Source organism: Mesoplodon bidens (genome assembly GCF_964165515.1).
Source record: "Mesoplodon bidens genome assembly, chromosome: 2".
Taxonomy (NCBI): Eukaryota; Metazoa; Chordata; class Mammalia; order Artiodactyla; family Ziphiidae; genus Mesoplodon; species Mesoplodon bidens.
Window position 1 is genome coordinate 180,895,209 of NC_138177.1, and position 22,992 is coordinate 180,918,200.

General features: G+C 54.0%; 1 protein-coding gene across 2 annotated transcripts; it reads right to left on the bottom strand.

Annotated features, from left to right (window-relative positions):
• Positions 1–557: 557 nt before the first annotated feature.
• Positions 558–19,391, bottom strand: SLC45A1 (solute carrier family 45 member 1). Of its 2 annotated transcripts, none has more exons than XM_081224968.1 (9): positions 19,288–19,391; positions 14,409–14,829; positions 13,729–13,821; positions 13,008–13,232; positions 8,448–9,187; positions 5,952–6,105; positions 4,424–4,600; positions 2,754–2,959; positions 558–975 (listed from the first exon to the last, which is right to left on the bottom strand). In XM_081224968.1, exons 2-9 carry the CDS (start codon positions 14,803–14,805, stop codon positions 706–708), a joined length of 2,262 nt encoding a protein of 753 aa, XP_081081094.1. In that variant the 5' UTR covers positions 14,806–14,829; positions 19,288–19,391; the 3' UTR covers positions 558–705. The 2 variants fall into 2 exon arrangements, with proteins under 2 accessions (XP_081081094.1, XP_081081095.1); XM_081224969.1 differs by having other exon boundaries at positions 14,298–14,829.
• Positions 19,392–22,992: the final 3,601 nt, after the last annotated feature.

Here is a 22,992-nt window from a genome sequence, read left to right on the forward strand (position 1 = left end):
ATGGATGGATGGATGAATGTGTGGATGAGTGCGTGGACGGATGGACGGATGGATGGATGGATGGATGAATGTGTGGATGAGTGCGTGGACGGATGGATGGATGGATGGATGGATGGGAGAATGAATGAATGAATAAATGAGTGACTGAATGGGTGTGAGGTCTTCTGACCCAAAAGCATTGTCTGCTCTAACTCTATTCTGGGAAGCACTGTACAGTTAGACAGGCTCTCTGCACACCAGCACTGTGGACATTTGGGGCCAGATCATTCTTTACTGTGTGTGGTCATCCTGCCCACTGTAGGGTGTTTACAGCCTCCCAGGCAGCAGGAAAGTTGTGACAACCCAAATACCTTCAGACGTTGCCAGGTGTCTTCGGGGCAGGGGGTAGGGGTGGGAGGCGGGGTGCAAAGCTGCTGCTGGTAATATATATATATATATATATATATATATATATGTGCATAAATGATACAGCCCCCTCCCCAAGTCCCCATGGCGAGTGGCCCAATCCCCAGGTGACCTCTCGCCCCTCAGGGAGCCACACTGGACACCGCAGGCTTTGCTGCTGCCGTTTATTGATTCACCACATATTTACATCCCATCGGGAAACCTGTCACGCCTCCAGCCGCCAGGGCCCTGTGGGTTTCCGCCGGCCGGCCTGCTCCCAACCCAGGCCCAGGCTCGAGGCCGAAGCCACAGCTCTGGACGTCAGACATTCAGCAGGAGGGGCCGGTGCTCCTCGGCGGTGGCAGCGTCACCGGGAGGGATTTCGTAGACGACAAACAGGGAGGAGTACAGGCAGCCCAGGAAGGACACCAGGCTGGAGAAGTACATCACCCCGTTGGCGCTGCCCACAGCCGAGGTCAGGGGCCCGAGCACCAGGGACACCAGGATCTGGGCCAGGAAGTATTGGCAGCTCAGCAGGGAGATGTCCACGCCCATGCCCCGCCGGGTGCCGTCGGCGCTGGACCCTGCGAACTGACCGGAGATGTGCGTCAGCTGGGCCAGGCCCCTGCGGCCCTGGGACCCAGCACCCATGCCAGCAGCTCCCGTCCTCCGGGCCCCACGTGCACAGGGAGCCCGGCCCAGACTGTAGTAATATTTGTGCTCTGAGATGACGACAAGGAAAGGAACCCACGGCCAGCGGGGGCTGGCATGGCTCTTCCGGGTCTCCCACCCCTAAAGGAGATGCAGGGCCGGCCCGGCCCCTCCGCTCCAGCTCCGCCCTCTCTGAACCCTTGTCGCTACGACGCCTGCCGCGCTCAGAGAGCCGGGGACTACGGCGCTGCTCCTCTGGCCTGTGGCCTCCACCTTGGATGTCAGGCTCCCTCCGCCCCCAGCCGGCACCTCGCTGGGGACGGAGGTGACACGTGGTCTATGAGCAGAGCAGCCAAGTGGCAGCGGGAGTGACTCTGCCCCCAGCACAGGCCACCTGCACCCCGCGGACCGGGGCTGGGCGCTACCCGGGGTCCCGCCCGGCCTGGCCCCCTCCCAGATGCAGCTGTGCTCCCCGCTGGGAGGCCGAACAACTCCTGCCCCGCCGAGGCTGTGTTCCCGCAGCAGCGGCAAGGCAATCCGTGAACTGGTGTCACGTGAGTCCTGGGGACACCTGCCCAGCCGGTGGGGGCCACCGCCGTGGGGAGCCCAGCGGAGACCGCGTGTCTGGAGGACTTGACGGGCAGCAGAGGCCCGAGCCTTCCAGCGGGGTCGAGTGGCCCAAGGCCCAGCGTCCCCTCCCGCGGGACAGGGCCGCCCTCCACCGAGAACCAGCACGTCCGCGTACCCTGGTGAAGGGGGCTCCGGGAGGTGACAAGGGGGACAGTGCCCTCAGGTCACGTGCAAGGCTGAGCGCCGCCCAGGGGGAGAGTCAGCCCCCGGGGCCAGGCCTGGGGGAGGCGCCGGGGGCCCGGAGTTAAAGGGGCTGTGGAAAAGGCAGCTGTCAAGGTGGTCTTTCAGTGCCGTATTGTAAAGCCTCAAAGTCACGGCCAAAAAACTACCATGGGAGCGTTATTCGGCCACAAGAAGGAAGGCGGTAGGGACCCACTCATACCCAGGGTGGATGAGCCTCGAAAACGTGAGGCTGGGAGAAGCCAGACACTCAAGGCCACCTATCATGTGATCCCGTTGACGGGAAACGTCCAGGGGAGTGGAGGGCTGGAGGGGTGATGGCCGACGGGGAGGGGGCTTCTTTTGGGGGTGATGAAAATGTTCTAGAATTGATGGTGTGAATACACTAAAAGCCACTGAATCGTACACTGGAAATGGGTGAACTGTGTGGCATTGTGGTGACTTCTGCCTCAATAAAGCTGTTAAGGGAAAATCCACCCTGAACAAAATACAAAAATTTGACATAAAGACGGGATCCGTTTTCCTGAGTTTTCCTTTAGGCTCAGACGCCACCAGGACTCGGCTCAGCCCTGTCCCTTATCCTGTCTTTAAGTCCCCGATCTCTCGCTCAGTGTGGATTTTTGGCATTGATGTTCATTTTCACAAAAACCACATTCACGAATTATTGACCTCGACCGCTGAGTTTCTGGTGCCCACGTGCTCCCAGCGGACCCCAAAGCCCCGCAGAGCCCTCTCCTTGCACCTCTCCCAACACCGCCCAATTCCCTACGCGAGCAGCTTCCTGCCAGGGTTTATCCTGATATCTTCCCATCTGAACGGGGCCCCGAGCTGAGCAGCGGGTCCCGGGACCCTGCTCGGGTGGAGAGTCACCTGGACGTGGGGCCCGAAGCAAGAAGGCCGGCACTCACCTGCTTGCTTTGGTAGTAATCGCACAGCAACGAGTAGGGCAGGGTGCACAGGGTGGAAAACAAAATCCCGTAGGTGACGCAGAGCGACAGAACCACGTAGAGGTTCCTGGAAAGGGTGGCAAGCCCAGTCCCCAGGCCGAAGGCCAGGTAGGCGATGAAGTACAGCGTGCGGACGCTGAGGTGCTCCTCCAGCTTCTCCAGAATAGCTGCGACCCAGAGAGGAAGGTGAGCAGCGCCCCGCCTGGGGCCCCAGGCCGCCCACCAGGCCGGCACGCGGCTTGTCCCTGACCGGGAGACACGATCGGGGGCCCCGGGGAACCAAGGGACCACTGATGGGGTCGTCCGGCTGGGCGGCAGGACCTGGGGTGGCCCCCTTCACACCCAGGGGAGGCCCCCAAGTGCTGCAGCCAGTGAAGGGGTCTTTGGGGGGAAAGATCAAAGAGGCTCGAGAGTTTAGGGTTTGCGGCTGAACCCTGAGTTCTCGCACAAATCGTAGTGCTTCTGTCGCTTTCCTAACACAAGGACACCGACAGCCCCACCCCGGCCGGCCAGTGTCTAAGGACCCTGAGGGGCCTGGCAGCTCGGGTTCCGCAGGACACCCCTTTCTAGAGCCAAATACCCCGCGGCCGCTTCCCCAGGTCCTGGTGCCACCGAACACCCAGGCCCGCCGGGTCCGCCAGCGAGAGCCAAGTTCTTTCTTAATAATATGGTCCCTCGACCTCCTACAAAAGTCACCGTCCTGACGGTGGGGCTGGAGCTCGCGAACGGGGTCCACAGTCTGCAGCCGTCAGCTTGAGTCTGGGCTGCAGCCTGTTTGTGCACCACCCGGAGCTAAGAATGGTTTTCACATTTTTAAATGTTTAAAACAAGTCCTAAGAGGACAGATCTTTTGTGGCGCATGAAAATCATACAGATCCAAATCCCGTGCACATCAGCGAAGTTTTACTGGAACTCGGCCCCGTGTCTCATCATGCCTCGTCTGCCTCGAGGGCAGCGCCGGGTCGCCCCACCAGAGCCTGTGGCCGGAAAGGCCAAGAGGCCAGACTCTCTGGCCTTTTACTGACAACGTGGGCGGACCCCTGAGATGAAGTCTGGGGGCTGTGCGCCGCCAGCTAGGCCACCACTGGGACGCCCCGGAACCCCCAGGCACTCAGCACAGCGTCCTAGGTCCGTGGGGCACCCAGAGTCAAACCTCAGGGTCGTCTCGGCCTCCCTGCACCCATCCCACGTGTTCCACAGCCCCACTCTAGCTGTCCCCCCGGTCAAAACCGCACCCTCCCTCCCTCTGGACCAGCCACCACGAGAACCGACATGGGAAGGATGGGGTAGGGGTGGCAGGTGGATGGCACACCCCCCGGGAGTGACCTCGTGGTTTGTCCCTGGGCCCCCACGTGTCCCTCGCTTATGGGTCTGACCCCTCCTGGCCAGCTGCTTACTCAGGGCTGGACACACACCCGTCCCCACCTGGCCCTGCCCCGCCGCGCAGCACCAGGCAGCGTCCCCAGCTGACCCCTGACGACAGGTCACTGGATAACGGAGAAAAAGCCAGCGCTGTCTCCCCCCAGATTGGGATGCTGTGTCTGCAGCTGTAAAGATACAACCAGCCACCCTGCCCAGGGCCATATCACTCCCACGGAGGCCCCGCCCTGCCGAGCCCAGCCCACCGGTACCTGAGTAGAAGGCAGCGCTGAAGGCATGGATGCACATCCCCCAGCAGCCCACGGTGACCCCGCTGTTGTATTTCTGATACGCTTCCGACGTAGGCGGGGCCTTGGGGTCCCCCTGAAATACCACCTCGCCCATGAAGTCCGTGTAGAAGAGCAGCATCCCCTCGAAGGAGAGCCACCCTGGGAGGGGAGACGGGCTGGTGACCGCTGGGCAGGCGCTGGCCCGTGGCCCCTCCTCCGCCAGCAGGTGGTTTCGACCGATGATTGAAGGAGCCCATGAGTTTTGTCAATTCAAAACTTAAAGAAGGAATTACCTATAGCTTCACCACGCAGACATGACTTTACCGCTGTTAAAATTTTGTAGGTTTCCTACCCTATTTTTAAAAATATATATTCTTACAACATAGGCTCTGTCGCGTGAAGGTTTTGTATTCTGTTCTTTCTCTGAACGTTATTGCCGGGAGGAAAGCTAAGCCTCAGCTCCTCCTGTTTCCCCCTCCTCTGCAGGGGAGGCGAGAAAATGCCAGTGGGGCTCCAGCCACAGTGCGGGGGCAGGGGTCACCCGTTTACCTGGGAGGAATCCATTAGGAAGGGCCAGTGTTGATAGAGATCTAATTTGCTCTGTTACCGAGAAAACCACAGTGCTCCTTCCTCTGATTTCCACGTGCATTTCCTCTTTTATAGAGGAAGGAGGTGGAATTTATGGGGTCTCCTGAACCCCAGTAATTATCACGCATGCTCCCTATGCCATTAAATATTCTTAAACAGCCCCATCTTAATGGCAGCAAAATATTTCACAGTGCGGATCCATCTTCCCATTGTTGGACATTTACCCTTTCCCCCATCCCAGTCTTTGGCTATCATGAGTCTGCTGTGATAAATACCTCGCACACATATTCGTGATAAAACCTCTGACTACATCCTTGCAAAGAACACCAAGTAGGTAGGATCTCTGGGATAAAGGTGATGGGCATTTTTAAGATTCTTGCCTGTTGCCAAATTGCCTTCTAGAAGGTCATTCTGATTTACATCCCACAATGTTTGAGAGCCTAGATTATCTCAGATTCCTCATCATCCTCAGATAGTCAACAACCCAACAGCAAAGAGACACCGAAGGGCATGGGACGCAAGTTGGGGCTTCTCGGTAGTCGTGCGAAAGCCGAGCCTGTGAACGTGAGACCAGCACCAGACGTGTGTGTCTGTGTGTGTTTACGTCTCAGCTCTAAGCGTGAGGGGTCCAAACTGGCTTAAGACACAAGTCCCACTAGTGGGAAAGTGATGCCCCCTTAATTGTGAGTCGCCCGAAGAGCTTTTGGTCCTGAGGCTCTGGACTCCGTGGAGACCCGGCTCTTCCTGGAGAAAAGCCCTCCCCGCGGCCCCCTGCCCCGCCCGTCCCCACCACGTCCTGCCCCTGGCGACGCCTGGGGAGGCCGAGTGGAGGGGAGAGGCCTCCAGGCATCCGGAGCCTTGCCGCTCACGTAGGGCCACCCGAGGTGGGCAGGACACGCGGGAGGCTCCGCCGCGAGCTCACCCAGGAAGTGGTTGAGGCAGAGGTGCCGCAGTGCCTTGGGCATGTTGCAGATGGTGAAGCAGAGGTGCCTCATGGACGGCGGCTGCCCCGACGGCTCCCTGGGGCCCGTCAGCTCACTCTCGTATTTCACGCCATTCAGTAAAATATTGGCCACCTGCAAGGGAAGCCCCCAAAAGTTTCTCCTCAGAGCATCAAACCCCAGGCACCCCTCGGAAGCGTGCGTTTTGCTTCGATAAGAGAGTGAATCAGAAACACAAACCCAGAGGCTGGGAGGGTTTGTCTTCCTGGACGGTGAGAACTGGGCACCAAACGCCACCCGAAAGAGAGAAATGACTTTAAGGTGTCTCTTCAGAGACGGGAGCGGCTGAGAATCGAATTTCCCTCCGCGGTGCCTGCCTTTGGGCCACAGAGAGTAAGCTAAGACCTTGCCAAACGTGGAATACATTTGAAAGAAAAGAAATACGGGTCAGTTGAAATTCAGACATTACGAAGTCTCATCTTTTCTATAAGAGAGGATGTAGGAGACTGAGTCCAAGGTGACAGGGCATCTGGACAGGTGGACTCCTACCTACACAGGGGTTAGGGTGGCCAACAGAGCCCATGCAGGGAGGGAGCCGGGCACCCAGGCAGCTCCACGTCACCAGCATCTGTCAAGGCAACTCCATCGCCAAATACGCTCACTGGCTCAGTTTGCCGCCTGTTCCCGGAATGACAAGGCCCTGCCCCACCGTGGCCCCGCCTGGGCTGGGGATGCAGACAGCAGCCAGGCGAACGGATGCCTTTGGGAGCTAGACATCTCAGGAGAGGAGAAGGTGCCTTACTCTGGGTCCACGCGGGAGCTTGTGCTGGGTCGGCACCTGGACGTTCCGGTTGGGTGAATGAAAAGGAAGGGAACAGCCCACGATGCCGGTTCCAAGGGCAGCTGCATCAACAGAGCTTGTCACCCCCAGCTGCCGGAGGAAGACTTCAACTGACACCTATGTCCCGGCTGAGCGCAGATGTGTTCATATTTAGCTCATGAACTTTACCTTCCTCCAAAACTGATTTGAGAACGGAAAGTTTTAAAAGGATTAAGAAGAGATTTTTCAACCAGAATTTAAGGACTGTATCTAGAAGCCAGGTGGAATTTCGGGAAACAGGACAGGATGACCCAGTATTGACAAAAGGCTTGATGAACTGCTCTGCTGTCATTAGGAATGAGGATGACATGCCCTTGACTCGAGCAATTAGAGAAGTGGCTTTCCTTTGCCAAGGATGGGATTTCTTCTGGTGATTTTCAGTTCTTCAAACGCTTTCCAGATCTGAGCTTGTGGATGCTGCCCACGGGGACCTGGATGCTTCCCTGCAGGATTGGCACCCACCTGTACAGAGCGCTTCCTCGAGATGGGATGACATTGAGTTTAAGACACGATAGAAGTGACCCTAAGACCGGCTCACGGTAACACAAAGGAGGCGCGGTTAAGCTTCAGAATTTAACAACAAAGCGAACATGCGTGGCCACCTCCAAGTGTCAGCCTCCCACGAAATCAGGGGGTCTTCCAGGCACGGGAGTGTGGGTGGGGATGTCTGACGGAGGGTCGGGCCAGCAGGGCGGGGCCTGCTTCACGGGAGACACGGCCACGTGGCAGCCGTGTCCAAGGGGCATGTACAGGTCACCCGCGTTCAGAACTGCCCCTCTGGGGTCCTGTGCAGGCTGAACAAGGGTCATAGGCTTTCTGCTCAGGAAACTTCATCCTCTGGATGCCCCTGAGGGCAGGGAGGCCCTCACGTCTCTTTTAAATGAGAGAATAACTCTCTTTAATATAAAGTAGCCTCTTCCAAGATCACGGACTCTGAAAGCAGCTAAAATCCCACATGTCAGTTCGTGGCCTTCCAGCCAGTCCTACATACAACACAGACAGCCTTCTGGAAGGTTCTCTCCTTCCCAGAACATGCCTGCGCCCTTTGGGATCCAGAGTATTGACAGCCTCTGGGCTGGTTGGTTAAGGTTGCCCACCTGGGGAGGGAAGGAGGCCCCCAGAAACAGCCGCCAGGGTTTATGTTTTGTTTCTGTCCTTCAGCAAGACTTAGCTCAGTTGGCACTGGGTGCACACGGCCAAAGTGGGCTGGACGCGGCGGGGAAAAGACTAGGAATGACCACAGTACACGTGATGCTGTAACAAACTCACCGGATTACCCCTGGGCAAATGTAAGGGTGTTTAAAAGAGCCACCCCTTTGCTGTGGCCAGTGTCTTAAAGTGCGACCCCTAGCAGAGACCCTGAATGCATCTGTGGGCTCACATCGGGCCCAGAATCTCAGCACTGACAGGATGAAGAGGATGAGGATGTGAGGATGGGGATGTCCCTGAGGCCCATCTATTAGACCCGTCCTTTCTGACTGATATGCCCAGATGGGCCGGGAATTTCCTTCCAGATCATCTGACGAGGGGGGACCGCGCACAGTGCCCTATGACCCTTGGTTCCCCCCTCCCCCGGCCCCCGGACGTTTGCTTTTACCTGTTGACTGAAGGTCACGTTCCTTCTCCTGCTGGTGTCGGGGCCACCTCCTCCGGCTGCGTCCGGGATGGCCAGGGTCTGGGGTCTCTTTAGGATGCCAGCCGACCGCGGCTTGGAGGTGTCCAAGGAGCCCACCCTCAGCACGTCCCCGTCGGGGCCGGTGGCCAGGGCAACGTCCCTCCGGTCCCCAAGGCCGCGGTCCCGGTGGTAGAAGCCATCGGGGGCCTGGGGGAAGCTGACACTGATGGCCTGCCTTGGGGCGCTGCTGGGGATGGCCAGGTAGCTGTCGTGGCCACCCGTGAAGCAGTCGATGAGGACGCTGTCTATGTTGGACGTGGCAAAGGACGAGGCAAACTCATTGATGCCCGTCAGGGAACTGTCCCTGCTGACGAAGCTGCCATACTTGGGCGTGAGGGGGCTCAGCGGCGAGATGGGGCTGGAGAAGTTGGTGTGGAGGCTGCTGGCCGGCGGGCAGGGGACTGTCTGGCCGGCGCCCTCCTCACCCGGGACAGGAGGGGAGGGAGGCAGCGGGAGGCTGGGGCTCTTCATGGCCGGCCTCTTCTCGCCCGGGGGCCGCAGGGGTCTCTCGGGGATGCTGACCAGGGTCAGGACGGTGGTGATGCTCAGGATGACGGCCGTGAAGATGTAAATGACCCGCAGCTGCCCACCCAGGGCTCTCCCGAAGCCGGTTTTATCCCAGTGGATCCCCCCGACCACATATCCGAACCCTCCTCCGAGACCTGGGGAGAGAAGCGGGGCGGGGAGGGGGGAAGAAAGCCCCCGAGGAAGGTGTTCGCTTCCTTACTTGACTTGTAAAATCCACCCCAAGGACCCGGATGTATTATCTGTCCCACCCACACCCCAAAGAAAAGGAGAAGAGAATGGGATTTCCAGGGGGACCCTGGGGGACCCGGTCCCCTGCCCTTGAGGGCCGCCTGCCAGGGCATGATGACCACCTGCCCACACTCTGGTCCCCTCTGCACACAGCGTCTTAGGAAGACCGAAAGTGAGTGTCGACACTGGGTCACCTGTCCCCTTGGAGTCCTGCCCCTCCCCCAGCTTCAGCGCTGTGTAAACGTGGGAGACCTGGTCCCCAGCACACAGACCACTGCACGTGGGCACGTGGGAATTCGCGTGGCCACCCCTGTCTTGCTCACCTGGCGACATTGTCCTTGGGCCTGACCACCATTAAGAAAGTCACCCCTGGGCTTCCCTGGTGGCGCAGTGGTTAAGAATCTGCCTGCCAATGCAGGAGACATGGGTTCGAGCCCTGGTCCAGGAAGGTCCCACATGCCGCGGAGCAACTAAGCCCGTGCATCACAACTACTGAGCCTGTGCTCCACAACTACTCAGCCTGTGCTCTACAGCCCGCGAGCCACAACTACTGAGCCCGTGAGCCACAACTACTGAAGTCCGTGTGCCCAGAGCCCGTGCTCCCAACAAGAGAAGCCACCGCAATGAGAAGCCCGCGCACCACAATGAAGAGTAGCCCCCGCTCGCCGCAACTAGAGAAAAGCCCGTGTGCAGCAACGAAGACCCAACGCAACCAAAAATAAAATAAAATAAATAAATTTATTTTTTAAAAAAAGAAAGAAAGAAAGTCACCCCTCATGGGTCACCCCTGGTGGCAGCTCTCCGGGCCCTGGAGCCATCAGGGAACAGGAGGGCTGCAGGAATCTGGTCCTTTCTTCTGATCCCGCTCACTGATTCCACGGCCTCAGGGACCCAGCAAACAGCCAATGGTTCACACAGCACAACATGAAAATGTAGGTGATGCCACATGGTGCCCGGCCAGTGGCAAAAGACATTCTCATCTCCAGAAAGTGCCATTTCCTCCCACCCAGCTCTGGGCTCCCAACGGCAGAGCAAGACCAGGCGCCAGGGCTCCACCCGCCCAGCCCCTTTGCAGCCACATCACGCATCCTAGGTGCTTTTCTATTTCGAGTCCAGCTATATTCTGACCAGGCTACTGGTTGGGATGAGTAAAACTCTTGGTTTACTCTTGGCGATGCAGGGGAACCTGCATCCGACCAGCATGGGCCCTCCCTCCCCGCCACTTGGGGAGATCCAGCCATGCCAGGAGTTGGCCTTTTCAACAGAATCGCCTGTGGAAAGGCCTGGACTCAGACACATTCAGCCCAACCTTCCACATGTCCCTATGGTGGGACATGACCCTGAATCTGGTTATTTAATGGCTTTCTGTAGAACTTCATTTGTTCCAGACTCTTCTTACAGGTCTCTTAATTTCATATCCAGCTGCCCCCCCCGCTTTATTATTCTTAACTTTCCACATTCATGGTCCTAATTAGCTTCCCCCACTCCTTCTGAAGATACAGTTGCAGTTTGGTGACACTTAATCAAGGTCAGATGTGCGAGAACTTTATGAACTATTTTTTTTTTAAATGATCGAAGCGATACATTTGCACAGTTGAGGAACTATACTCAACAACAAAGAATCAAACAACCTGATTCAAACAATGGGCAAGGACTTGAAGAAACATTTCTCCAATGATAGACTCATGGCCAACAAGCACATGGAATAATGCTCAACATCACTGATCATTAGGGAAATGCAAATCAGAGCCACAGTGAGATATAACCTCACATTCATTAGGATGGCTACTATCGAACAATTTTAAAAAACCCAGAAAACAGTAAGTTGACAAGGAAGTGGAGAAATTGGAACCCTTGTGCAGTGTTGGTGGGGATGTAAAATAGTACAGCTGCTGTGGAAAACAAGAAGGAGGCTCCCCAAAAAACTAAAAACAGAACTACCCAGCAATTCCACTTCTGGGTAGTGGCCCCAAAAGAACTGAAAGAAGAGTCTTGAAGAGATATTTGTACACCCATGTTCGCAGCAGTGTTATTCAGAATAGCTAAGATGTGGAGGCAACCCAAGTGTCCATCAAAGGATGAATGGATAAGCACAGTGTGGTCTATAAATGCAATGAAATATTATTCAGTCTTAAACGAGTAAGGAATCCTAACATACACTACAACATGGATGAGCCCTGAGGAGATTATACTCAGTGAAATAAGCCTGCCACAGAGACAAATACTGTTTGATTCCGCTCACATCGGTTCCTTAGAGCAGTCCAATTTGTAGAGACAGAAAGTAGAATGGTGGTTGCCAGGGGCTGGGGGAGGGGAGATTGGGGAGTTATTATTTGATGGTTATAGAGTTTCAGGGATGGATGGCGGTAATGGCTACACAACAGTGTGAAAGTATCACAGAACTGCACACTTAAAAATGGCTAAGATGGTAAATTTTATGTTATGTGTATTTTAACACAATTTTAAAAGAGGAAAAAAAAAACCCAATTCAGAAGAGTACAGATCTTCATGTACTTACTACAGAATTACATCCTGATAAACCCATTGTAAGTTGAAAATATCATAAGATGAAAATGCATTGAGGGCTTCCCTGGTGTTGGGAGTCCGCCTGCCGATGCAGGGGACACGGGTTCGTGGCCTGGTCCAGGAAGATCCCACATGCCGCAGGGCAGCTGGGCCCGTGAGCCATGGCCTCTGAGCCTGCGCGTCCGGAGCCTGTGCTCCGCAACGGGAGAGGCCACAACAGTGAGAGGCCCGTGTACCGCAAAAAAAAAAAAAAAAAAAAAATGCATTGAATACACATTCCTATATATAAAATAGATAACCAACAGGGACCTACTGTATAGCACAGGGAACTATACTCAATATCTTGTAAAAATCTATAAGGGAAAAAATCTGAAAAAGAATATATGTATATATAAATATATGTATAACTGAGTCACTTTGCTGGACACCAGAAACTAACACAACAGTGTAACTCAACTATACATCAATTTTTTAAACAGGGGGAAAAAAGAAAATGCACTGAACACACCTAACCTACTGAACAACACCGCTTAGCCCCGCCTAGCTTACACACGCTCAGATCACTTCCATCAACCTACAGCTGGGCCAAAGCATCTAACACAAAGCCTATTTTATAATAAAGTGTTGACTCTCTCATGTAATTGACTGATGACTGTCCTGAAAGTGAAAAACAGAATGGCTGTCAGCGTAGGGTTGTTGACCCTCGAGATCACGGGGGTGAACGGGAGCCGCCGCCCAGCATCACAAGAGGATCGGACTACATATCGCTAGCCCAGGAAAGGGCAAACTTCAAATTCAAAGTACAGTTTCCACTGAATGTGTATAGCTTTTGTCAAGGCAAAAAAATCGTAAGTCAAACCATCATAAGTTGGGGACTGTCTATATAAGATAAAAAACCAATTCCTGGCTTCCCTGGTGGTTGAGAGTCCGCCTGCCGATGCAGGGGACATGGGTTCATGCCCCGGTCTGGGAAGATCCCATGTGCCGTGGAGCGGCTGGGTCCGTGAGCCATGGCCGCTGAGCCTGCACATCCAGAGCCTGTGCTCCGCAATGCGAGAGGCCACAGCGGTGAGAGGCCCGCGTACCGCAAAAAAAAAAAAAATGTGTACTGTTGACATATGTCGTTTGAGAGATGCACTTTCAAGCAATTCCGTGCTCGCCCATGTCTTTGAATTTTGTCCCCGTTGCACAGAGCCTTACCTGCCAGGAGGGCATGGATGTTTAGGCCCCGGTCCTGATCGGCGGGGCTGCACACATCCATCATGTACGCATGGCTGGGGCTATCGGCCGAGTCCGCGCTGAAATCCATCAGCGCCACGCCGCACACGGTGAGGAGGATGCCCCACTTGTGGTCGTGGGCCGTGTCAGCCAGCGCCGTCCCGATGTCCCTGCCGTTGAGCAAGAGTGAGAGGCCCAGCAGTGCGCCTGGGGACGGAGAACAAAGTCACCGGGGAAGCGCAGCCCTGCCGACCCTGGCGGCCACCACTTCAGGCTGAAATCTTTAGGGCCCCAAGAAATCCTTTTTAATCAAACCTTAAGCACTTGGATTGGGTTTTTATTTCATCAAGCATAGCAGGAATCATATAGACTTTATTAACTCTTTTTTTGTTGGCCGTGCTATGCAGCTTGCGGGATCTCAGCTCCCCAACCAGGGACTGAGCCAGGGCCATGGCGGTGAAAGCCCGGAATCCTAACCACTAGGCCACCAGGGAACTCCCCTCTTAACTCATTTTTAAAAAGTGATCAAAATGAGATATTTTCACAGTTAACCCAGACTGGATTACAGGGTGCTCCCTGCCACCACACCAGTGACACGATCTGGATAACTGTTTTGGTCAATACTCTTTTAGATTTTCCTAAGAGGAAGCAGTTGGGGCCTTTTTTCTTTTTTCCATTGTATTTCAATTCCAAAACAACAGACCTATAGCCAGGACAAGAATGAAAGGGCGTCTCCTTCCAAACCTTGAGGTACATCGGTCACTCCAAGCACCCAACAGTGGCTGCAGTAGGAATCCTGAAACAGAGCAGGTCAGTGGTCACTGCTGAGATCCCCATGGTACATAGGGACCAACATTGAAGCAGGTTCATCAGGTTCCTGAAACACCTGCACTCAAACGTCCCCAGGGCATCAAAAGAATAAGATGATGAAACTCAGAGTCAGCAACAGAACCCTGAGCTAGAAAACAAAAGACAAACAGACTCTTGGAATCACTCAGCTTCTCCTTAAATTTTCTACTTAGGCCCCTACAAGGCACGAAGGAGCCATGACCTTCTTGGGAATCCAAGAAAGACCAGGACCTCCCAGACCCAAACCACCCCCAGCTGTATTGCTTGTCTGCTCTGATGACACCGCCTGGCACGGGATGGTGGAATCCTTGGGGTCCACTGAAGTCTGGTCCTTTATCTGGTTTAGATGAAGTCACTTAAGATACGGGGTCTGACCGGCCCTACCTGTGTTCTGCTACAGCCCCACACAACTGGGGGACTTACTCTGGCCCCTCTCTTGTCCCCTGGGGACCCTCAGGCTGCCTCCACTGAGGTTTCTGGAAGCCTCTGGGGAGGTTTCGGAGGCCATCACGACCGGGCCGAGCGGGGCCTCACCGAGGATGGGGCTGACGAACCACACGAGGCTGTAGAGCTGGTCGGGAAGGCCCATCTGCAGGAGCACCGGGGTCACGTACGCCGTCTCCACGGCGTAGCTGAACTCGACGCCGAAGAGGACGCAGCCGTTGAAGAGCAGCTCCCGGAAGGACCTCTGGGGGTGCAGGTCCCCGAAGTCCACCAGCTCGATTGGACACGGGGTGTTAGGGGGCGGGGGCGGCGACGGCCGGATGCACTTCCTCCTCTTGGGGTGTCGTTTGAAGTTGTTGGCCCGGTGGCTGATGTGCCGGGTCATGGACCCCGAGTAGCCGGCGATCGGGGGCCTCCAGAAGTCCTGAGGGGTCAAGGAGGGGAAGAGGGCCTCTCCCGGAGGGGCGCTGCTCACCGGGGGGGTCATCGTAGGGGGAGCCGGTGGGTGCTCCTGTGGGGAAAGCCCGTTTGGGGGCAGCCGTCACCCGCGGGGCCTCCACCACGTGAGCTCATTTGTCCCGGTGGCGCTGTCCCTCCATCCCCCGTGGCACCGCTCACCCATCCACGTGGGAAAGGTGAGTTCACTTGGGGGACCCTTAGAGCCGACACCGAGCCCCCAGAGTGGAGCCTGCTGTATGGACGGTGTCCCTGGGCCTCACTTTCGCATCGGGGCAGCCCACCTGCCCAGGGAGACCAGAGCCAGAGAGAGGATTAAGTCCTTCAGGTCCCTGCACTAAAACTCAAAGGGACGGTTCCCCAAACAGGCTCTACTGGGAGGGTCCAGCAAAGAACCACGAAGAGTGGGCGCCACCAAGAGCCCCGTGGCTGCCCTCTGGCCGCAAAGGTTGCCAGGCTATTTTAGGACCTGTGGCCCATTTCCAGGGCGAATGTTGCCCTTCCCTGCAGGCCCCAGGGGAGCAGAAGGGGACACCAGGCACCCTGGGGGGAGACAGGACTCACGGGCACCCTGAGCGCTTTGCAAGTGGTGAGGGGACAGCCCTTCCTTCTCGGGATGGAGAGTCACACCGTCCCTAACACCTGGGTTTCTTCTCCACCCTAAGCCGGAGGACCCAAGCCTAAAAGCAGCCGAATGAGTTCAAGTCTTTTCCTTTTACATCAGCTGGACAAATGAATCTTCAGTCGAGTCAGGAGAACTGAGACTTTCATAGTGTTTGAAATGCTCTCTTTAAAGAAATAAACCGACCTCCTGAATCCTGCTTGTTATAGGGCAACACACCAAAAAAAATAAAGGGGGGGGGGAGGGACAGAAAGAATCCGGGAGGGTGAGAAATAGATTTTCCTCCATCCTCAAATTATTTTTTTGAGGAATTTTCGCAACGCCCTCGCCTGGGTAGGGAATTAGCAGGCGTGTAGGCTAATTCACAGACACTCCTGCCCCCTCTGTCCCCCACCTCCCTGGGGTTTACAATGTGTGCCACTCGGAGACCTGCCCTTGGGCATCCAACTGTTTTCACTGCTTAGAAACTAATCTAGATTGTAAATATTAAAGGAATAGATTCTAGCATGTTGACCTGTGTGTTTTAGCCAATGTCAATTTTACTAAGCACAGGGGGAGGAAAGCTACTAAGATCAGAGGGAAAGAGACAGATAAAAACATGAGAGGGGGACAATCTGCATTGGGTTGGACCTCTCTGACACAACTCACCCCATCTGTATCACAAAAAAGCAATCGCCTAAGTTTCCTTTGGAGTCCTTCCTGGGAAGTAGGCCCTAAACCTGAGATGACATTCCCAAGATTGATAGGTTTCCTTACAAGAACACTTGTTATTTACAAAGATGAATAGTAGAGGCTTTCTTTCAAAATTAGCTTTTAAGCTTTAGAAATGAGGCCCTCATTTCTGACTTTAACTTACTGTACACCCTCCATCACACTCTTGCTAGTTGATAACTTCTTTATGAATCGCTCTGAAATTCCTTATCACTCCAGATGTGCATCCCAAACTCCCCCACTGCCCCACCCACTCGGGGATTGTCTTCCTTCTCTTCAAAAGACACCAGTGGTAGAAATGATTTATTCTAGAGACGTCCCAGCAGGATTCAGAACATCATGTTAACGCAACAAACCATCCACCAATCCATCCATCCATCCGTCCATCCATCATCCATCCATCCATCCATCTACCCATCTCCCCACCCACCCACCCATCCATCCACATCCACATATCCACCCATCCATATACATATCCACCACCCGTCCTCTAATCTACCCAACCTACCCATCTACCCATCCACTCTTTCAAATATCCATCCATCCACAAATCCATCCATCCATCCATTCATCCATCCTTCCACTTGCCCACCTACCCACCCATCCTTCCATTTGGCTGAGTACTGAACACCAAGACACTGAATTTATAGACATAAAAGAAAGACATAGTTCTTGTCCTCAAGTTAGGTGAAACAGTGGAGGAGAGACATGCTAAGCAGTGGGAACCACCCATGCACAGGAGCTCTGTGCACCAGCTGGGCACAGTGGCAATGTGGTGATGAGAGATGAACCCATCAAGAAGGGATTCGTTGACCAGGAAGACTTGCTAAGAGGTAGATTTCACACCAAGATGACAGGGAATGACATAACCAGCGAATCAGTCTGCTCTCGCTTCTAGAAAAGGTTTATCTTATGACCTTAAAAAAGTCCCATGCTCTCCTCTACAACAAGGGCAGAGGTGCCTAAGAACCATGCAGACAAGTAATACTTCATTCAAAACATAATCTGCTTATGAAGATTAAGTCAAGATTTTAAAAAATTAAAAAAAATTTAAGCTATGCCTCTTGTTTATGCTCCTCACAGGTCTCACTCAGGCCCTTGTACACAGTAAATACTCGAGAAAAATTGGCTGGGCTTGCCTTCAAAAACCCAGGTGGTTGTTAGCTGTCCCTGGAGCTTCAGTCATTGAGATCATAGAAATAGAGGACCCGCTGGAACACCGTGTAATAAGACTGTCTCCTTAGATAGAAGTCAGAAGGAAGACTTTAGCCCAGGTGTGTCAGAGAGCTGAACCTGACTTCACCTGTCTGGTCACAGCCCCGCACCTGCCTCGGTGGCAAACTCCCTCCGTGCCCCTCTACCTGCCCCTTCAGGCACACGACGCCTCTCTTTCCTATTGGCATTTTACCCCCATAAAGTGAACTTAAGTGAACACGCGTTAGAAACCTTCCCTTTCATTTTAGAATGAAGAACCATGGGCCCCGTTTGGAAGAATTTTAGCCTTACACAGCATAAGGCGGAAGTATATTTTTGAAAAGGGAGGATTTTTGACCCACTTAAAATGGACTCTGTAAATAGTCCATGTCTCTACCTGTGATGTGACAATTTCACCATCACCTGCCCACCACCTCCAGCTTTAAACACAGCCTGCAGCCTGAGCTAGTGAAAGTGAGACCCTCGCCTCCTCCATCCTACACTGCCCCCGACACACATCTAAACCGGAATTAAACCTGAGCTTGAGCAGAGTCTTTACTAAGGCTTCCCCTTCAAGTTTGGGGAGCACAGGCTCCGGATGCGCAGGCTCAGCGGCCATGGCTCACGGGCCCAGCCGCCCCGCGGCATGTGGGATCTTCCCAGACTGGGGCACGAACCTGTGTCCCCTGCATCGGCAGGCGGACTCTCAACCACTGCGCCACCAGGGAAGCCCAGGATTACCACTTTTATTTAAAAATACATATATTAAAAGCTGTCCACGAAAGTTTATTCTAAGAACTATTTAAAATTCACTTTTGGATGTTATAAAAAAAGAAAGTAAAATGTATACTAGTAAAATAGAATTTTAATACACTAATACAAATACTCATCAGACCATCTCGACCACACTGTATTACCATTCACTCAGCCCCCCAAAAATGTGCACATATTCCTGGACCCCCCAGGTTATATGCTGGGTCTACTGTGCTTCTAGAATACAGAGGATGTTTCAAGGAATGAACCCCTCAAATTGTGTTATGGGATGACTAAGCAGCAATTGATTAATAAAAATAAACAATGTCCATGTAATTCGAATGCTTAAAATTACCCCACTCTGACCTCAACTCATTTCCTCACTTCTCTACGTGAAACCAGGCTTCCAACTGTGGGGTGACGGGGGGCCACAGCCCTTCCCCGCTCTTCCTTCTACCAATTCTTAAACTTAATACTTCAAGGAAATCTTCCCAGACCAGCAAAGGGCTCTGTGGACTTCAGGGGATGTATTTAATCAGCTAGTTGCTCAACTGTATGTCGCCCACTTCTCACTTTTGATCTGTGGCAATCGGGCCCCTACCTGACAGCCAAACTGATCCCCAAACCCCTGGTGAGGCACACACTGAACTTTCATCAGCACCTGGTTCTACTTCCCTATAAAGGCTGAAAAACAAAAGCATTATGATAACCCCACAAACAACTTGTCAAGGACAGAGTGAACCGAACCGCTGTAATCCTCCCACTTCAGCCTCAGCACATGTTACCCTTGACAAGAAAGCAGAAATCCTTGGTGCTCCTCAAAAACTTAATCCTGGGATGCTGAGACAGATTATACCAGGGCCCCAGCCATCCAGAGCTTTCATTAAGCCTCTGGCGGGAGGTGAACAGGAAGCTGATGATACCTGCCCAGGTGACCCAGGAACAGGCCTCGCCTGGGGCAAATTCCAGTGTTTGATCTCTTTCCTTGCAAATGTGAAATAAATCTGTCACCCAACGGCTACCCTTCTCAGGGCGGGAGAGTTCTGCTCTCAGGGGGCGAGACGTGGGCTCCACTGACAGTTCAATTAATTAGACATCCAAGAGGAACAAAGGTCTCGGTGCCAACCTCCAGTCCCAATCCTGGCACTCTGATTACCCTGGGGCCTAAGCCGCGACTCTCCCAGCACAGAGCCGGTAAAGCTGTGCGGAGGGCACAGGAGGAAGTGGAGGTACCTGTGGGTCCAGCCAGGAGGCATCCCTTTCCGAGGCCGGGGTCCTGCCTGCCGCGTTTGCAGCTCGGGTCCCGGCCCGGCCGCCCCCTGCCCGCCGCTGCTCCTGCAGCATCACCCCGCGGGGCGGGGCCGTGACGTCACGGCTGCATCCTCGCCAGGCTTCATCCTCGCCGCCTACCGCCGGTACCCGCAGAGCATCCTTAAAGCGGCACCGCCCTGCAGTCCGCCGCGGAGGCGCTAGACCCCGCGCAGGGCCCCCACCCCTGGCCAGCCGCTCATCCTCCAGAAGTTTAAAGGCCGGCAGAGTCTGCAGGGAAAGCTCCAGAAACAGGCCCGCTATGACTTCCGCGGGCTGAGGCGTTCTGGCCTTGGTGGGCCCCTTTCTCCATAAAAAAAATATATACATATATATAATTATATATATTAAATATATATAATATACATTATAATTATATATTATAATTATATATAATAATTTTATATTAGTATATATATAATTTTATTTTATAGCTGTGTTGGTTTAAAGATGAATATATTAATATATTAATACTGTATATTAAAACATTTCCCTTGGCCTAAGAGTTCTTTTTTTTTTTTTCCCCTTCTGATTTTAAAAGAAATGAACCCATATTTGAGGATCGCTAAAAGCATTGTGTGCTCTGGACACTGCCCACTGTACAGAATAAGTTGGCCCTGCCTAGAAATATTATACTGCATTCACTTATTCCCTTAACCGATGCATCAGGGGCTACTCTCTCCCACCTCTACCCTAGGGACTAGGGATACAACAGTGAACAAACAGGCAAAAGTTCCTGGCCCTGTGGCATGACATTGTAGAGAGGGAGAGACACATTGAACAAGACAAATAACAAATAAATGGTAAGTCAGAAGACAGTCATCCCCAGAGAAGGGGCTTAGGGAGTGTGGGGCTGGGGGTTGGGGGAGGGGCACTGCAGTTTAAATAGGGTTGTCGATGAGTCCCCACCCAGAAGGTGACATTTGAAGAAAGACTTGGACGAGGTGAGGGCGTTAGCTGTGCTGATGTCTGGGGGAAGGTCATGCCAGGCAGAGGGACGAGCAAGTGCAAAGGTCCTGGGGTAGGAGCTGGATTGAATCAATGACAAAGCAAGAAATTATACAGTACAGTCTGTAGTGAAATTACAAAGCACAAAGTGCTACTGGGGGAAGACGTGTGGCTCTAGGAGAGTTTATAATAAGGGGAGGTGACTTTGATGGGAGGGCCGGGGGTCCCTGAGGAAATGACACTGGACAGGTGTGCTAACGCTGAGTAGAGGGGGCAGCATGTGCAGAGCTCCTGTGACAGGAGGGGGCAGGGTGAGCACAGAGCCAGTGGGGCTGGGATGCCGAGGTGAGTTGGGGGTGGGCTGGAGAGGCAGCTTGGGCTCAGGCTGTGGGCCTCGTGGACTGTGTCATTTTCTAAGAACAAGGAGAAGCTTAGACGGGTCCAGTGCAGCGGAGTGGGTGACCTAAATCATATTCATATTTTGCAAAGATCATGTAGCTCAGAGTGGAAAAGTGGATTGGAAGGGCTCAGGGGGCCCAGGTGGGCGCACCAGGGAGGATCTTAGAGAACTGCCCAGGTGGGAGAGGATGTGAGTGATGGTGGAGAGACAGAGGTGGTGGATTGCCTAGGCATTTGCGGGTAAAACCAACAGGGCTTGGTGACAGGTTGAAGGTGGGGGGTGTGGGGAGGAGGGAGGGGCGTGTCCAGCTTGAGCACCCAGGCAAAGAAGAGGACAGCATTTGGGCTGGTGGGGCGAGTTGCAGGGTAGCTTTGATACAGAATGAGTTCGAGGGACCTTTGAGGCACGGAGGCCCCTAGAGGTGGGTCTGGACATCAGAGACAGGTCTTTCGAGAATTACTTGCACACAGGAAGCCCAACTATGGACAATGACATCATCAGGGAGAGATGTAGCACTGAGGAATGAAGCCTCATCGCTCACTGGTCAGGTGGGGGAGGATGAGCCATCAAAGGACTGGCTCCATCTTATCATATCTCTAGACAGGAGTAACAGTTTGAAAAAAATACCATTGTGTTGTTCTATTTTGCCTTTACACACAATGACATGCTATTTTGTTAGCTCAGAGCTCACAGCTGTAACTTATAAACCTCAACATCCCAAGAGCTGAACACAATGGACGCTTTTTTTTGGCTCATGTGAAGTCCAAATGGGTGTTTCTGATGCACAGGGGACCTCCAAACGGTCATTCAGGGACCCAGGCTCCTTCCATCTGGGCTCTGCCTGAGCCAGGCTAGCAAGAGGCCCACATCCCACTCATTCCATTGGCCAGGACCCAGTGACACAGTCACACCCAACCGCAAGGGAGGCTGAAGGGCCTGGAGGAAGTGGGTGTGAGGGGTACTGTGTCAGCTGCCTGTTTAGCGTTTATCAGCTTGGAGGAGGGGAGGAGAGGGGAGGGAGGGGACAGCTGGGGATGCTAAGGAAACAAAAGTTAATACCTCCTTTCTGATATTCAAAATAGGATTCTGCAGCCCGAGAAAAGGCTTGGAATCTAGGTGTTGTTGAGAAAGAAAGGACTTAAAAAATTCCTTTGACCTCTTTTAACCTTACAAGGTCAGAAGCTTCCTTTCTTAACCCTCCAAGGTCAGACTGGACCTCGGGGGTTTCTCCCCCTCTGTGGACGAGATTCCCCGTCTTATCAGTGGGTCTAGACAGGAGTCCAGAGTGGAAAGAGGGCGACAGGGCATGCAGGGAACACAGGCGAAGCCCACCCCCCGTCCCTGGGCACTGTGGAGGGAAGGCAGAGGTAGTAGGTTGGGAGGGGGCCAAGCCGATGGGGAGCTGCGTGGAGAGGACCCCTGGGGGTAAAGGCTCAGCCCTCCCCCAACCGTGGGAGGAGTCTGTTGGGGGAGAGCAGGAGTGGGTCCTACTCAGGACTGAAAGCTGCAATGGCCCCTTGGGGGGGGAATGACCTGAAGGGGGCGATACTCCACCTCAGTGGGGAAGGACAGTGAGGACAGGGGGCGGCTGGGGGCCAGCAGAGAGATGCTGGGGGCTCTACAGGGCCCCACCCACTTCACAGCAGAACCTGGAAATCAGGGGTCCACCAAACCCCCTTGGCCCCCGCAGTGCACATGGTGACCAGCCTGTGGCCAGGAGGTCACACGAGCCCCGCCCTGCCCCCAGCCACACCCTAGAGGGACAGGAGGACCAAAGCCCCAGAGGCCGTTACCTTAAAGAAACCAAGTCAGACCCAAAGGGACAGTTCAAAGGATCCAACTGAACTCAATTTTATATCAGGTTTGATCAAAGTTTGTGCCTACCCGTTATGCCCTCCACGCCCGCGGTTGGTGTTGGTTCATGAGAAAGCCCAGATCAGCCACAGATAAATAACTGGACGCCGGTTCCTTTGCACCCCTGGGTGTGGTGGGAACAGCTCAGCCAAAGGCTGGGACTCCAATGCTAGAGAGGGAAGGGGAGGGGGAGGGTGGGAGGTGACCCCAGGTGGGTCCCCGCAGCAGCGGCGGTCACCTGCCATTCCGGGGCGTCCACAAGGTGGTGGGAGAGCCCCACCTTCTCGGCCCACGCCTGGGAGGGCCGGCGGGGGAGCCAGAGGCATGTCTAGTATTTCTCTGGCACAAAGGGAAGGAGAGATGGTGCTTTTAAAGCATTTTCCGCCCTTGCAAGGATTCATGGTTCTACGGCTGAATTCTTTTTTTTT

Bases quoted from the DNA above. Each gene is read 5' to 3' on its own strand.
- SLC45A1 (XM_081224969.1), bottom strand. From the start codon at position 14,805: ATGACCCCCCCGGTGAGCAGCGCCCCTCCGGGAGAGGCCCTCTTCCCC. The intron at 6,106-8,447 runs GTAAAAGCAAAC...CTTCCCTTGCAG, and splicing joins ACGTGACCTTCAGTCAACAG to GTGGCCAATATTTTACTGAA. The intron at 4,601-5,951 runs GTGAGCTCGCGG...CTCCCCTCCCAG, and splicing joins CTGCCTCAACCACTTCCTGG to GGTGGCTCTCCTTCGAGGGG.